Here is a 17,105-nt window from a genome sequence, read left to right on the forward strand (position 1 = left end):
CAACTCCAATCAAACACCAAAAGTCATTCAGTAAATCAAATTAAGCAAATAAAACATCCCTCACATCAAACATTCAACTAACAAAACTTCACCAGCTAAATATAAAACTCTGTATAAATCCTAAATATAAACCTTAAACCTAAAGCTAAATCTAATCCGAATCCAGTGATGAAATTAAGAGAAATCCACGTAGTTCAGTTGATCAGATTAACAGTGCATGCTTCAAGTACATGTACACACAAGGAAACAACACATCAGACTCTCAGACGGACTAATTTTGAAAAGAAAAGAATGATTTAGATGCTCAGACTCTTAACAAATCCTTTTGAAACTTTACCAGTTGAACCCGACAGTATGACTTACAGAGGGATCTCAAGCAGAACATGAACCATTGAGCCCTAATGAGAATCATAAAGGTAAAGAGTCTTTACTTCCAATCTTTTTCATGAATTACAAGCACAAAAGGAACCCAAATAATGAAACTACATAACAGATGCAGCAGGGGGGACAACAAAAAGATAATAACTACGCAAAATGAGCTACATGTGTGGTAGAGAGTTGGAGACAAACACATCACTATTTTATCTAGAAACATTATACTTGCATATTTCGCTGTAGCTTAGTAGCAAAGTGACAAACACAGAAAACTAAAAATGCCCAAAAATCTGAAGAAATAGAAGACAAAGTCCAACCATTCTACTTTTGTAAGCAGCAGATAAATGAATTTGACAATACAGAATCCACATTTATACACCAATAGTCTAGCAACCCTGGTCATAATTAATGAGATGAAAAAAAATAGTAGAATGTCACCTCCGCTCGAGCCATCTCAGCCCAGAGTATCCTAATGCTTTTCAAGCTCAGTTTCGGCGTTATCTCCTTCCTTTGGCTGGTAATCTACCTAAAAAATTAATAAACCAACCAATTATGAAAAGAGTAGAATCCTAACACCCTCATAAGTCATAAGAAATCCAGATGCCAAGATAGTTAATTTATGCATAGACCTAGAAATTTCAGAAACTAAGAAAATATAAGAATCTGAACACCAAAAACCCCTAAAGTTACCTAGACCTAAAAAACTCAGAAATTGATAAAAGATAGAAATCTGAAACACCTAAAACCCCTGCAAAATCACCTAACAAAATCCAGACCACTTAATCAAGCACTTAACTACAATTTGGTGTTGGCCAAGGAATCATCCTTCCACATACAAGATCAGCAAGAAGATGTAAAATCAGTAACTAAAGCAAATAGATCTGGAAAACGCTAATGAACTTGGGCAATTGGAAAGCAAAAAACGGCATCGTATGCATAGAGATCTGGAACAATTTGGGCCAATGTTAAGACAAAAGAAACAAGAGAACATGTTCAAGCAATAAACGAACCCAGGGTAAACCACAATTGCAGATGATAAATAAACAGTAAAACACAAGAAAGGACGGAAGAGAAACATTAAAAAAATCCAGAGAAAGGAGAATCATACAAGGGAGAAAGAGACGAATTGATATTGAGGAGATTCCTAAGGAGTAAGCGTAGTGAGGATAAAACTTCCCTCGGTTTCAAACATCTGCTCCTACTCACATAAACCTTCCCTCGGTTCCACATGCTCTGCCTCCTCAACCCGATTCTCCTCCTGTTATTCCTGATAACAAACCACCAAAATCACTCCAACTTAAATTAACCTAATTTACACAATTCGATCTAATTACCAACATAAACCTAATTACCAACAAAACCCTAATCACCAACCATTTCTTACACAAAATTAAATTAAAAAAATTCAAGAAACAGAAATAAATTAAAAGAGAGAGAAATTACCTTGTGAAGATCCAAGTCAAGAAGCTCAGCACCAGCTTTTGATGCCGACACCGAAGAAGAAGGCCGCGCCTCCATGGACAGCAGATCTGCAGAGAAAAGGCTGGAGGTGAAGGAGAGGCAAGGGAGAAAGAAAGGCAAACCCGATAACAAACTCTGGATGACAAAGCCAAACAAAGAGAGGATAAAAAGGAGGGCGGATTTTTAGAGCAGAGTATGGAGGTGAAGGAGAAGGAGAAACAAGGGAAAGAGTAAGGAACACAGAAGTAGGTCATGGGTGAGAAAGAGGAAGGCAGTCATGTGTGAGAAAGAGGAAAGCACGTGTGGACAGTTTAGAAAGGGCAAATCTGTTAATGGGCATAAAACGAAGGGCTTTTTAGGGATAATACTATTGCATGAATAGTTAAACTAAGGTTCTCTTTTTTAAAAGGTTGTAGATGAAGTCGTGGTCTGATGATAAAGGCAAAAGTCTTGAGTATGATAGATTACAAGTTTTAATCATTTTTGTCATATTTGTATGGAGTAGTTCGTAATGTCCTCATGACTCATTCTTATCAATTTAATTAATTAAATTCATAAGTACTCTTTTTTTACCTTTTCAAGGCAACTAAACAACACCCCCCCCCCCTCATATTCTTACTTTCTAGTGGGAACAAACTCGTTGATGACCCCGGCCCATAACTTAGATCAGAATCCTCGTAAAAAAAGATAATTTGAGAGATTTTCATCACGTTGTAGCCGGGAAACTGGACCATAAAGTCATGATTTATTTGATTAAAAATAAGAGTGAGAAAGAAAGATAGATCCTAGAGAGATATAAGAAAGACAGATCCTGCAGAGATATAAATATCTCATGCAATTCAGCAAGAATAATATCTACCTTTTAAATAGTCCTGAATCATAATGGATTACAATTATCAGACAAAGATTCCTAATTTCATAAATATTAAAGGCCAACTCAAAAAGAATTCAACTACTAATAATGGTATCGTGCAAACTCACCACACTATTTTGTCCATCATTGGTAATAACTGAAATCCTTTGTGTAATTGGGGGGGGGGGGGGGGGGGAAGGCTTTTAACTAACATGTCCTTATTTAGCTTCCTAAACACAATGTTACAGAAGAAAATACTTCAATAAATTACAGCCTGATGTAATTCAAAGACACGCATTCTAATATGCAAACTGAAACTGCAGTGTAAATCATATACGCAAAGTTAGATCACTTACGATCTACAAGAGGTTGCTCAAGTCCATGTAACAATTTGCTCCCACGGCTAACAATTTGGTCAACTTTCTCAGAATACACTGCAGCAGTGCAACACAAATTAGATAGGATCAACAATGACCATAAAGGATCAACAATGACCATTAATAGCTAAAGGTTCATCCTTAGAAACAGCATAAACCAAGTTTTTCTTTTTCTCCTGTTTCCTACACACCCTATCCTTCTTCAAATCAGAGAAATCAACTGATAATTCAATATAGCTTATTTTAGACGCTAAAAACCCCTTTTCAGAGCTAAAATTAGCTGAAACCCTAGTACCAATTCTAGTTCTTGCACCATTATTGCTTTGAATACAATGAAATGAGCAAAACCCTTCATGGGTTTGCTTCGCAGGTATCATTACATCCATAATTACTCCTTAATTGTATGTTATATGATTGATTTAACACATAATTTTACACAGAAATGAAAAGTGTATTCGTATTCTACTGCTAATGAAATTGAAATTCCCTACAGAATTAATTGAACAATTTGAAGGATAATTACTTGGGGGAAAGAGGGAGGCTCACTTAAATAACAAATAACAATTACATAGAGGATTGAAGGCGGGTAATTACCAGTGTTGCCAAAATATGCATAAAAACCAAATTAAAGACAAAAATGAAGGTGGGTAAGTTACCTGTTACCTCATACAAACTCTAACAGCAGAAAGCCTATGAGAAGCAGCGTTTGTTGTAGATGGCGCGGAAGCAGCCAAGCGTAAACCTGTGATTGGTGGCGCTTCGTAGCCATATCCCAAAAAAAAACCTAGAAATAAATTAAACAAAAACACCAATCCAATTAAACCAGCCATAATTCAACAAAATCAACAATTAAAAACAAGAAACAAAACCCTAATTCGAAAAACCCAGATTAGGAGAATTATACCAAGGAGAAAGAGACGAATTGATAGTGAGGAGATTCAGAAGGACTGAAGGAGTACGCGTAGCGAGGAAGAAGAAAATGGTGAAAACCACTATATCGGAGAAAATGGCGAATGGAGAGATCAAATTCCAGATACGGCGAAAAGAAGGCAAGTGTGTATCCATGGACAACCGCGGACACAAAGAACAAGGAAAAAGAAACTGCGAAAGGAAGGGAAGACCGGAAAGGGAAGCACCGAAAGGGTGAGGACTGAGGAGCCCAGGAGGAAAGGGGAAAACCTAAACAAAGAGAGGAAGGGAAGCAATGAAGTGGGAGAAGGAAACGGTGGATGCGAGCAATTTGCAACAACGTGTCTAACGGTTGAGAAGGAGGGCAAAACCATAAATTGTGAGAAATTTAAGGGCATTTTAGGGACTACACTATTGAATGAATAGTAAAAACATACTCCTTGCTTTTAAAAGGTTATAGATTTATTACTAACCTACTCCTATCTTTTTAAGAGCTTTAAATTGGTATACTCCTAAGATCTTTTTAGGTAAAATGAGTTGTAAATTTGTTAATGCAAATTACTCCATAAGTTTTATAAAAGTACGAATAATATCTAAATTACGATGGCAAAAAATTATTATTATGAAACGGAAAAACTTGGTATAGTTTATATAGTTAGTACTTACAAAGTACTCCGTATTTTTAAAGGCAAAACCCTTGCCGCCAGATCCTTCACATACCGTCTAACCACTCAAGCATCGTGGATGAGGTAAGTCGCAACATGTGTCTTAATCAGTCAACTTTTACAAGAGTTTTTGTTTCTTTTCACAAGATTTAAACTAAATCATACTTCTATTATTTTCTACGCCGTATGAGTTTTAAAATATATTTAATTAAACCCCTAATTTCTTATTATATCGCCAATAAAAGTTAGGACGATGATAATAATTACTCCTACTCTCGGCATGCAATTTAGTCATATGATGATCAATTAAGTGTCAAAGTCCGGTTATCACTATAACAATCTGATTATTATCATTATAATTGTAATCTGTAACATTGCAAGTTTGCAACAGTTTGAAAATAAGTAAAGTATATGTCTTTACGAAAGTTTTCTTATACAACGTATTTTCCTCAATAACCTCGCCATATGAAAAAAATAAAAAATACGGAGTATTGATGTTTGTCGACTAAAAGACTGCGCTAACCACGAAATGCCAATTGCCAAGTCCCAAACTTAGCGCACGTTTGGATGATCATTTTATGTATTTAATTAATTATTAATTAAATTACTCGAAAAATTAAACAAATCATTGTCAATTAGCACGCAGTTGACCCATATATGAAAATCCAAGAACAAAGACCCATATATAAAACTGGACCCCAACAAAAACGGGGACATTCTTCTTCCAAAATTCTTGCAAAATTTTATGCAAATAAAAAAACCAACCATTTCTCACTCTCACAGTTTCATACCATAAAACCCCAGAAATAATTGTTTTTTAAAAGTTTTTGGAGAATTATTTTGATTATTTCAGCAAAATTGTTGCTGCAATCTGTCCAAGTTTGATTTTTTGGCTTTAAAAGCAGTTCCTTTTTACTGATTACTGATTTTATACCATAACTTACATGTATAGAAAAGGAAGAGAATGAAAAGAGAGAAATTGGTTGGTGGGTCTTTGGATTCTTTGCCAAATCTTACATTTTGGAGGCTTTATATACTGCACAACATAAAAATGTTTTCTGGGTTTGACGTTTTGTTGCTTTTTCTCAATCAACAGGTATAATACTTTTCTTTTTCTTTTTTTATTCCTTTGATTATGATTTTGATTCCTACTTTTTTGGTTCACTGTTTGCTTTAATGGGGTGTATTTTTGTTATTAGTGTTGTATAACAGTTTTCTAAGGGACTTTATCTTGTTAATTGTTGCTTTAATTCAGTGTTTCTATTGTGATTAATGAGTGCTATTTGAGTTTTTGGTACTGGGTTTTGGGTTTAAGGTACTTTTTCTTGCTAATTGATGCTTATCTACATTTCATTGTGATTATTAGGTGCTAAGTGGGTTTTTGGTGGGGTTTTTTTAAAAAAAAACAAATGGAGGAGAATTTGGTTTAATGGGTTTTGGAGTAAATTTGGTTTTTGATGAGTTTGGAGCTTGTTTGATTGGGATCAAGTTTCATGATTTAAGATATAAGATTGAGGGTTCTGGGATTTGAACGGTAATGTGAAGAATATTTGCTTATTTGTTGGAAATTGTGGAGATTTTGCAGTTCGCCCCTTCTAGTTTTATCTGTTTACGATGGCTTAGATTCTGATATCTATGTATAGATTCTCCTTTTTGTCATGGTGTTAGTTAAGTTTTGTCAAAAATTTAATGTAAATGGCCAGTGTTTGCTGCATAATTCTTCATAAGAGAGATTTATTAGCATAGTCTCTCAAAGATTTTCCTCTGACATTTGTTGTTATGTGTGTTTGCGGTGGAAAAGAAGTACTTGTGTGTAATATGAAAGCTAAACCTTGGAGAAAGAGTGAGGGTTCCGGTGGAAGAGGCAGATTGAAGAAGATGATGAAGTGCATTTTCTTAGGGAAACAAGTAAGGGCAGATGAAGCAGCTGAATCATCAGACTCGTCCTTAGCTACCCGGGATTATTCAGCCAGTGGTTTTTCAGGTCAAGGTGGGGAGATTGAACCTAAGACAACCACAAGCACCATTGAAGAAGCTGAATCATCTCTTCGTGCAAGTGGTTACTTGAACTATGAGGTTGGTTTATCAATCAATGACTTCAACGCTCTTTTAAGTATTACGTCATTTATTAGTAACTATGTTAGGTGAATAACAATACCTAGCAGGCTATGATCAATAGATAATTCATAGTATATGCTTATACATTGTTAATGTGTGTGTACATTGTACAATATCCATTTTTGTTCAGTACAGCTAATTATATATGGCTCTGAACTTTGAAAAGGTTTCTATGATTCCTGCTTTGCTGGAAGAGGGAGTTTGGTATGATTAGTACCCTTCTTCATTTCTACTGGTGTCATTTTACCGGGAGTTGCTGTAGGGTTTTCTTCTGAAGTTATCATGCTTTCAACTGTAAATTGATGATCAGGGTTTTTGTATATGAAAAAAATCTTGCATATGTGGATATTTCTACGCAAGTGAAGTAGTAGTGCTTAAAGAGAAGGTGGAACCACAGTTTAACTTACCGATGAAGCTTTATTACCACGTAAAAGGTCAAATCATATCTTGTTGAAGAACTGGTATTACTTATTGTTTAATGAATAATAGTTAAGGCAGTGCAAACATCTGTAACCTCAGCTGTTTTAACCAAAAGTCCTATCTTTGGAATGCTTATTAAGTGTGAAGCTTTTCAACTTGTATCTAAGCTAGAAGAGGTATGTGTCAGGATAAACTGGCTGAAGAAGCAATAGATATATTACTTGATCATAAGTTGTTGAGGATAACATTGTTATCCTAGAGGATAGAATATTATGAGATAGAGTTATGTTATATGATATCAGATAGTCTCATATCATATAACTTAACTCTCTTATATGATATCCTTTAGGATAACTACGTTATCCTCAACATAAGTCCTATTGGTTTGCTGTTTTTAGTCCCCGAAAAATTTTCATTGCTGCGTTCTGTAAATTAAGGTGTACGAGTAGAAATGCAACTCATTGTTAACTAGCTTAACCCCTTTTCCTCTGCTTACAAATAGAAGGAACTGATAGCAGTAAGTAGTTAGCTGTTTACAATTTGGCTATAACCTACAGCTAACATGAGTCTTTTCTGCCAGTCCTTTCAAACTTAAGATAAATGTCTTCCGTAGTTTAAGAAATAGTGTGATGGATACCTTAACAAGGTTTGATAGGGGATTATAAAGGTAAAGTGCTTAGCTAACTTTAAAGTAAGTTATCCTCAGAAGGACGTCCCCTTGTTTGATGGTGATAAACAGCAAACACAATCCTATCATGTCATACGAGTTATTTCACTTATTAGAATGCCACGTCATTTCTGTTTATCACAGAACTGTGTGTTCTTGACTAAAAGGCAGTGATGAAAGGCACATATGATTGAATTCTTATGATGACCTTACTAAACGAAGATGACTGTTTGACATGATTATGTTGAAAGTAAATAATAGCTTAGCTATTGCATTTCTGGAGTTCTATAAGTGTATCTGAGATCGTTAGATTGGCTGGGAAGTTCCTTTTATACGCCTATAGTATTGCTGGCTTGCTGCTACCGGAAGGGGTAGTTTTAAGTTTGATGGATATTGAATTTAGAGAAGTTATGCATAATGATATTAAAAACAGCTTTTATAGAAGGGACTCCCTCAATAATTGGGGACTGAAATTCAATTTGGTGTTTATGATAACTTTGGCTGCAGCAGTGATGAATGCAAAAGATTTCGACATTGAACAGAAAATAAAAAGACGCGTTTGATGATAAGTTCGAAGATCTTTAAGAGGGACAGTTGAGTGAAAAAGATGACAATTGAAGGTTGTGGAGCGGTACGAACAGGATGCTTATGTAGAGAGTGGAGTTGAAACAAGGAGAGGTTATAATTTTAGATACATCACTTTTCTGGTGTAAGATAAAGCCTAAAAAGTGAGAACTTCCATAAAAGCCATCTTCAGAATAAATTGGAGGTTACGTTTGCTTTCTTGTATTCTACGTTTACCTAGGACCAATTATGGAAATGGTTTAGCGACAATATCTCTTGTTAATTGAGAGAGGAATGGTAGAAGTAATATCATTACCATTTACTCCTAGATACCCTAATCTTTCTGCTTCCCTGCTAAACTTTCGGCGATGCCATATTTGGTTGCTGCTAAGGTACTTCCTGTTCATCCACCCAGCTGCAGCCAAATCCAGTTGCGGTAGGGAAGTGGAGTAATTGACAATTACTCTGCTTCCTTTTTTAGAGCATATGTCTTGAGTAATGAGACTCGAGAGAAATTAAAGCCATTTGGTTTCCTTTTTTAAACCCCAATTCATCTGAACTGTTATAATCCTCAAGTCTTGACTGTTGGTTTAAAAATGCCAAGCAGGAAGTATCAGAGTGTGACCCAAAGCTGACTGAAAATGAAAGTGAATGGTTGCGGCTTGCGACCATTGTGTTGCAGTTTCCAGTGCGATTAGGTCTTAGGAATGACGATGACGAGACTTGATCTTTTATACAATATGAACGATGAGGAAGCACTGATGCTTAGTGGTATATAGTTGAACTTGGTAACACGGGGTGGTGTTTAGTGGTATATAGGTAGACTTGATAACATGGATTGATGCTTAGTGGTATCACTGGACACTGGTGTATAGGTGGATTTGGGTCATCTTGTTGGTTCACATCCATCTTATGTTAAAGTTACATGAACCGCTTCTCTCTCTGCCCGTTGTTGCCCACTGGCAAAAAAGTAGAAGTCCTCCGTATAGAGTTAAATTACGGCAATTACACTTGACTTTTGGTATTATCATAAAAATATGCTATGCTTACATCATGAAATCCATATTTTAAAAACTTATACAAAATAGATAAAATAAGTAGAAGAAAAGTTACCAGACAGGAAAATATCGTTTGCTGTAAGTGTGTATGACTGTATTTTGTGAGGTGTTGTTAAGAAAAATTCACCTGATATTATCATAGAAGGAAATTTCCATCTACCGGCCAAGTTTTGATTGGTTGCTGTAGAAACCACTTGACACTTAGGAGCTGGTATTTGTTGGTTTAAAATTCACTCTCTTCCTCTAGTTGACTTCCCACCTATTTTCCCCCTCTCAATAGGTTTATTCGTTTCTAAAAGAAAAAGAAAAAGGAGAATACTTAATCTTGGAAGAAAGGAGATACAAATAATCTTAATGCACACTCACTCTCCCAAGCCTTTTTTGGAGCTGGATTACAAGGATTAATTGCCTTGTTTAGTGTTCAACGGTTCATAACTTGTAGCCTTATCTAGATAGAAACATAAGATATCTTTTTTATGGTATAATGAAATAATGAAATAATGAAATTGAAATAATTGGGCTCTAATGAGATATGGAAAAGAATAATTCTGCAAGGTCTCTTGATGGCTGCTACGTTGTACAGGAAGCCAGAGCTTTGTTAGGAAGACTTGAGTACCAGAAGGGAAATGTAGAAGCAGCATTTCGCGTATTTGAAGGCATTGACATTGATGCAGTTACACCTAATATTAAAGTTTCATTAGCCAGAAAATGCGAGGGACAAAGACGCAATTCACAGAGTGATGCAGTGCTGCCCATGTCAATGCATGCTGTTAATCTCCTTTTTGAAGCAATTTTTCTCAAAGCAAAGTCATTACAGGCTCTTGGAAGGTTTGAAGGTATTCTTTTGATTTCTTTTCAACCTATTATTCATACTTACATTTATGGTTTGGACTACAGATGCTAGTTTGCTGTGATCAACATGTTCATGTCTCATTTGTACGACTTATCTGTCTAGGCACTCTGTTGATCCTTGTTCTGTTTGGTTGTTGTAGGAAGCCCATAATTATTGTGAACAACTTTTTCAGAGTAGCCTTTTTTTCTTAGGAAGTTTTTGATTGATTGGTTTGCAGGACATTAAGGTCAAAGTGATTATGTCAGGCTTGGATAATTCATGGATGGGATCCTTTGGAATTTTGGCTAGTTAGAGTCTAGATATAACATTGCTAAGAAAAGAGGGACTTGGGACATAAATGTCACGACATAAACATATAATTTGATCAACTCGAGGGTTTATTTGTATGTAAAAGCATGAGGGTAAGGTGGAACCTTTTATGCATCCTATATTTTAGAGGCTGATTTGATGCAATACAGATGTGAAATGATAAAAAAAATTCATTCATATGTTAGGCACTATAGTACAAGGAGAGAGGATTTGCTTATTTTAAGGTCCGGCGTGTTCTTTGCTTACACACCTTCCTTTATTTTTGAGATGACAAGTACTGTTTGGAAGAGGATTTTTGTTGTGCATGGGGAGTACCGGGTTATCCCACATACTGTTTTGGATCTGCTGCAAGTCCAATTTGTGGGCTTTGGAAGGGTGGAGGGGCAGAAGATTTTGTGGTGAAATGCTTTTATGCCGATTTTGTGGTGTTTTTGGTTAGAACGGAATGCGCGAAGTTTCGAAGGAGCAGTTTTGAGTGCTGGTTTTCTGTGTGATAGGATTATGTATTTAGCCTTTTTTTGGGCTGAGGCAGATGGGGGGAATTTAGAAGTTACCAGTCAAGTGGGAGAAATTCAACTAAAATGGGCTAATTTGTAAATCTGTTTTTTTGGTTTTATGAGGACGACTTGTTTTCCGTTCTTGTACTTTCTGCTAGTTTCTGATGTTCAGTATAAAAGAATTTTTCTTTGAAAAATAAAATTATGTTGTAGATTTTAAGCAAACTAGGGAGCCCTTATTGGAACTTATACGAACATTTTGGAACTTATTGGCCCTTATCTGAACTTATTTCTCCTGAAATTAGTTAATTGAGGTGAAAGAGCAGAATAGGCTTTTTGATGGGTGATCAGCTGAAATGGCCCAAATGCCCAACGGGTAGTCGGGTAAGCTCCGGCAGTGGTTTGAAGAGATCTTGATGAGGCTTCAGAATGCTGGATATGGAGGGAAATTTTTGTTTGTTCCTATTATAGTATAAAATTTACATCGCATACATAGTGGCCTAGGGGGTTAAGTTCGTCCAATTAAAATAATCAATTGCTATATCTTTCTAATTAAACCGTCCTATGTTCCTAACATCTCACTTAAGAAACTCAAAGAATAAAAAGATCAAGTAGCATGAACCAAATGTTTGTACAGTTGAAAAGCTTGAGTATACCCATGGTCCTTTTTGACCAAAGTCCCAACAGTGTAAAACTTGGAGCAAGAGATCAGACTTATCAAGTACCCCCTCCATCCCGTATTTAAGTTTACATCAACCTTTTGCACGGATATTTTGGAGAGTGAAAAGTAGAGAAAAAGTGAGTGGTTGTGGTCCCCAACTTTAACTTAAGAGAAAAAGTAAAGAGATTTCTTTTTAAATAATGATAGACGTTAACTTACTAGCTTTGGGAGATTGCAAAATGGAAAATTTTAACTTCAATCTGATGAAGGGAGTACCTGCCAATATAGGGTTCATAATTGGCCAAGGGTTATGATCAATGTATCCATATTCCAGTGGTTCTTGTACACTGACGACTCTGGCTGCCTTTTACTCTATTGATCTCCATCATAACATTTGTCTCAGAATTAACGTGGAGCTCTTTCATGATGCGCAGATTTTGTTTCTCAGTATAATCAAGTGGTTATGACTTAAACTAAGCATGAGATTGATTCAGTATGCCCTATCATTCTTATAAATTCGAAGTAGCAGTATGTGTTTTCCCTTGCTCTTTGAGTAGCGTAGTATATTAAACCTGTAGGGCATCCCTCACGAGTCATGGTATAAATTGAAAGCCAGTTTCTTATGATTCTAGAATTAGTTCAAAGCCTAATTTCAACTTATGTATCTTTCTGCAGAAGCTGCTCAATCATGCCAGGTGATTGTGGACACGGTTGAGTCAGCAATACCACAGGGTTTGAATGGGAGGTTCTCCACCAACAGTAAATTGCAGGAGACCTTGAATAATACAGTTGAGTTACTACCTGAGTTGTGGAAACTTGCTTTATTTCCGAATAAAGTAATTTCATCATATCGGCATGCATTACTCTATGATTGGAATCTTGAAATGGGAACTCAAGCAAGGATTGAGAAAGAATTTGCAATTTTTCTATTGTACAGCGGTATTGATGCAAGTCCCCCAACACTTCGTTTCCAAGTGGAAGGAGCATATATTCCTAGTGACAATGTAGAAGAGGCAATTCTTCTTTTTTTACTGTCACTGAGGAAATTTCTTCAGGGAAGTATCGACTGGGATCCGTCAATCATGGATCACCTTTCCTTTGCGCTATCCACTTCAGGAGATTTAGGGATCCTAGCCCGTCAATTAGAAGAACTACCTGCAGGTACCATAGACAGGAAAGATAATTATGGCAGTCTAGCGCTATGTTATCACGGTCTAGGAGAGGATAAGGTTAGCTTAAACCTACTTAGGAATCTTCTGAAGGACCGAGAAATTCACAACTGCACCCGTGAGCTATTACTTGCTTCAAAAATCTGTACTCAAGATACAAATTGCTCTGAAGAAGGGATCAAGTATTCTGAAAAAGTGATCAAGAGACTGGATGGAGACTGTCAACAACTGGTCTGTAAAGCCACCTGCTTGCTAGGTATTTTATCCTCAGCACAATCCAAGTTGGTTACTTCCGAATCCAAAAGAGTACGGATGCAATCTAAAGCCTTAGACCTGTTGGGAATTGCTGAAGCACTGACGAAAGAAACAGACCCAAACGTCATATACCATCTTGCCTTAGAAAATGCTGAGCAGCGGAAGTTGGATATGGCACTCTCATATGCAAAAAAGCTGCTGAAACTTGAGGCTAGTTCAGGTACTGCAGGATGGGTTCTTTTGGCTCGTATACTGTCTGCACAGAAGCGCTATATTGATGCAGAAACTATAGTCAATGCTGCTTTGGAGCAGACTGGGAAGTGGGAACATGCTGAATTACTGAGAACCAGAGCAAAACTCGAAATTGCGCAAGGCAAAACTAAGATTGCTATACAGACATATACTCATGTTCTTGCAGTTCTTCAAGTTCGTAAGAAAAGTTGTGGCATTGGAAAATTATTTTTAGAGGTATATTTCTCTTTGGTTAATTGACTCCATATCCTTCTGACTGTCCACCTACTATTCTGGCTAGCTTCAAACTGATTTGCTGAATGTTCACTACAAATAATGCACAAATCCAAACTCTTGGTTTCCTCATTAAATACTTTTTTAAAACAACTCTTGGTCGTAGTTGTGAAAAGTCAGATTTGATAATCACTCTATAGGAATATTAGATCATCAAACTAATACCAGTATTATCGAGCTTCATGAACTATGTGCACTGCAATTGAAGAGCTAGAACCTGATTAGTGCTGTTTTTTATGTTCATGGTATTTGCTTGTATAACACAAGTATGTTCAACTACAGAAGGATATTGATCAGCTCAAGAACTTGCAAACATTGTACCAAATGTACAAAAAGAGCTGCAAGTGACTGTTTTGGTTTGATAAGGTGTTTGAAAATATGCACTCGAGAAAAACTGTGAATTTGAAAGTTTGATGAATTGTCTGCTCTGGTTAGGTGCCTAATGAAATGATAACATATTGCAATTAATTCTCTTGACAGAGGAAGGAGCGAGATAAAAGCTTGGAGGTGGAGACATGGCATGACCTGGCCAACTTATACACAAGCCTATCACAATGGCGAGATGCTGAGGTCTGCCTCTCAAAATCGGAGGCTCTTTGTCGTCATTCCGCTTCTAGATGTCACTCCAGAGGTAAATGTTGTTATATTCAAGTCCATCACATTTCTTGCTGGCCCACGTTGACAGTTTTGATAGAATATGAGGAAGTTATATAAAGTTTTTGCAGTTCTTTTACCAGTCCTTTAGATGAAACCATTATTGATTTAGTCCCAACCCCTCTTTCCGTATGTGCATATCCGTGGACTTTGGAGTGACTGGAGACAAAAACCTTGTCTCCTCCCATTTGATGCTATGAAAACATGACTTGCTATATGCTTACTCTATACTCCCACTTTTTATTAATTTTATTTACACACATTGTGCTTTTGTAGTATTCACACTCCTTCGACCATATTTGGTGATTTATACATAACGAAAAACATTGCCATGTTGGTCTAGTTAGATTTTTTTTTTCTTGTAATATATATTTTCAAAATATCGACTTCTTACTACCTCCATTTATTTAGTTCTGCGGACTACTTCTACCATATTCCTTTCAGGGGTATTTTGAATTAGTTCTACCATTTCTTATTTTGGTATGCTAGAATGTTTTATAAAACACCACTGCGGGCATGGGTTTGTTTTTAACCAAGATATTTGTCTTTCTTCTACTTTTTAGCTAGTCGTATGGGTGGGTTTGTCATCTTGATACCATTTCTCTTTGACCACTAATATATTTTCCTCTCTCTCTAGTTACTCATCTCAAACATATCCCAAAGTAGCAAATTAACAAATTTCCTGCCAACTCATCCTCAAATTTTTCCACACTTATGGTGTGCCATCAAACGTAGTTGGCGACAACAATGTGGAGTGTTCATCCTCCTTCCTCCTCATATGCAACTATGCAAGGGCTTGTAAATGGGCGGGTCATAGTGGCTGAGATAGATGGGGGGCCGTCCCAAAGCCCACGTGTGCCTGTCCAAAAAAATTATCTGTGTGTGTTACCTGTCTTTATGACTCCTGAATGAGCTTTGTGATTGATTTTGTGATTTAGTACTGATGCTTATGTGTATGATGTATTGTTAACAAGGTTTACTTTACGAAGCCAAGGGCCTTGAAAAAGAAGCTCAGAAGTCATTCTGGGAAGCGCTGGACCAGGATCCGAACCATATCCCTAGCTTGATCTCCATGTCTAAACTTCTAGTGAAGTTCGGAGAGCAATCCCTGCCAATTGCTACAAGCTTCATCAGACAAGCAATTCGTCTTGACAGGACTAATCATATGGCGTGGCGCATTCTTGGGTTACTCCATAGATGTGAACCTGAAGGCGGATCAACAGCTGAAGCTCTTGAATGTTTCGAGGCTGCTACACTTCTTGAAGAGACTGCTCCAGTTGAACCCTTCAGATAGGTGTTGTTCCCCTGTTGTACAGACTACAGAACTTCTTGTTATAGAAAATTTTATCTCTAGGAAACACACCGGCTCCCTGGGCCGGGCCGGGCCGGGCTAGAACAGTTTCCTGAAATATAGACCACAGTTTTAAAGTCAAGTTATCATACACCACAGTTTCAAAAGACATATTTTCCCAAGGATCTTATTTACTGCATGGTTTTGCAATCTAGTTCTTGGCCTCATGTCATGGATTAGGTTGCTACTTGCAATTTATCCAAAATATTATTCCTAGAAAAACCAGTTTAAAGGGCTACAAATCATATACTTGTTGGAGTAAAGCAAAAATGATGATACATTTTGAGAAAGTATCATAAGGTATCTCTATCAACAAGTCTGTGCACATGACAATCCACTATGTTGCAAAACTAGCTGCTGAAAATGCTGTCGAAACAGCTTCTATGGTTTGTCTATTGAAAAACCACTCTTCCAACTCGATATTCATGCCATACAAGCTACCGTTCCAGATACAGCATCTGAGATTATGGAAATGGTTCTAAGTTTCTAACCATGAAAGTTTTCTTATTATGATTTGGTATTGGGTTCTTACTTGTCATCGCACCAAAAACACAAGTTTTTTGTCAATCCGTGGACTATGGACCGTGGTGAACATAAAGCATGGTGCACCAAAAGAACATATGTGCATAAGCAAAAAAGAACATGACACTATGACAAAAGAACATGCAATATAATATTTCACTTTTTTGTTATAAAAATAATATATCTAGTACTCTACTAAAACACAGGGCACTCAATTGACACGTAAGAATATAAACTACTATAGAATATTTAGAATATTATTAGATACGAAAGATTTTAGATGGAAATCTACTATAGAATATAATTGGCAATAGAATCGTGTACTAGGAAAAGATTGTCATCTAAAATCTTTTCCTATTCCATATATTAGAATCCGTGTATTAGGAAAAGATTTTAGATGGCAATCTACTATAGAATATAGTTAGGATACTAGGAATATATTTTGCGCACATTACCTTTGCTTCGTATTACGTTTACTAGAATAATAGGAAAATACGTTTAGTAGGGTTTGCAGCGTATCTATCTATCTATCTATCTATCTATCTATCTATCTATCTATCTGTGAGGGGGTCGAAAAAGCACGAGGCTAATGCGTGACCTTGTCCCTCGTGGGTGTGACGATTCTTTTTATTCAATCAAGTGTAATTGGATTTCCTGTGAGTATACACCCAATTGACTAGTAATATAGGAGTCGCCATTCAGTTTTTAACGACAATGAGAAAAACTGACAAAACCCGGTTATCGTGACATAAAGGGAGTGCAATTATGTTTGACCACGATGGCCGTAGGTTCCTTTGTGATCCCTGGTGTGGGGATCTCTCAATATACACCCGCAAGGTAGA

General features: G+C 36.6%; 1 protein-coding gene across 4 annotated transcripts; it reads left to right on the forward strand.

Annotated features, from left to right (window-relative positions):
• Positions 1–5,344: 5,344 nt before the first annotated feature.
• Positions 5,345–15,880, forward strand: LOC110787355 (protein NPGR2). Of its 4 annotated transcripts, none has more exons than XM_021991967.2 (6): positions 5,345–5,736; positions 6,445–6,716; positions 10,051–10,303; positions 12,463–13,679; positions 14,217–14,367; positions 15,365–15,880. In XM_021991967.2, exons 2-6 carry the CDS (start codon positions 6,459–6,461, stop codon positions 15,682–15,684), a joined length of 2,199 nt encoding a protein of 732 aa, XP_021847659.1. In that variant the 5' UTR covers positions 5,345–5,736; positions 6,445–6,458; the 3' UTR covers positions 15,685–15,880. The 4 variants fall into 4 exon arrangements, with proteins under 4 accessions (XP_021847659.1, XP_021847656.1, XP_021847657.1 ...); XM_021991964.2 differs by having other exon boundaries at positions 5,346–5,736; positions 6,442–6,716; XM_021991965.2 differs by lacking the exon at positions 5,345–5,736 and adding an exon at positions 5,855–5,955 and having other exon boundaries at positions 6,442–6,716.
• The last annotated feature ends 1,225 nt before the right edge of the window (positions 15,881–17,105 follow it).

The sequence above is a fragment of the Spinacia oleracea genome, chromosome 3, assembly GCF_020520425.1.
Source record: "Spinacia oleracea cultivar Varoflay chromosome 3, BTI_SOV_V1, whole genome shotgun sequence".
Lineage (NCBI taxonomy): Eukaryota > Viridiplantae > Streptophyta > Magnoliopsida > Caryophyllales > Amaranthaceae > Spinacia > Spinacia oleracea.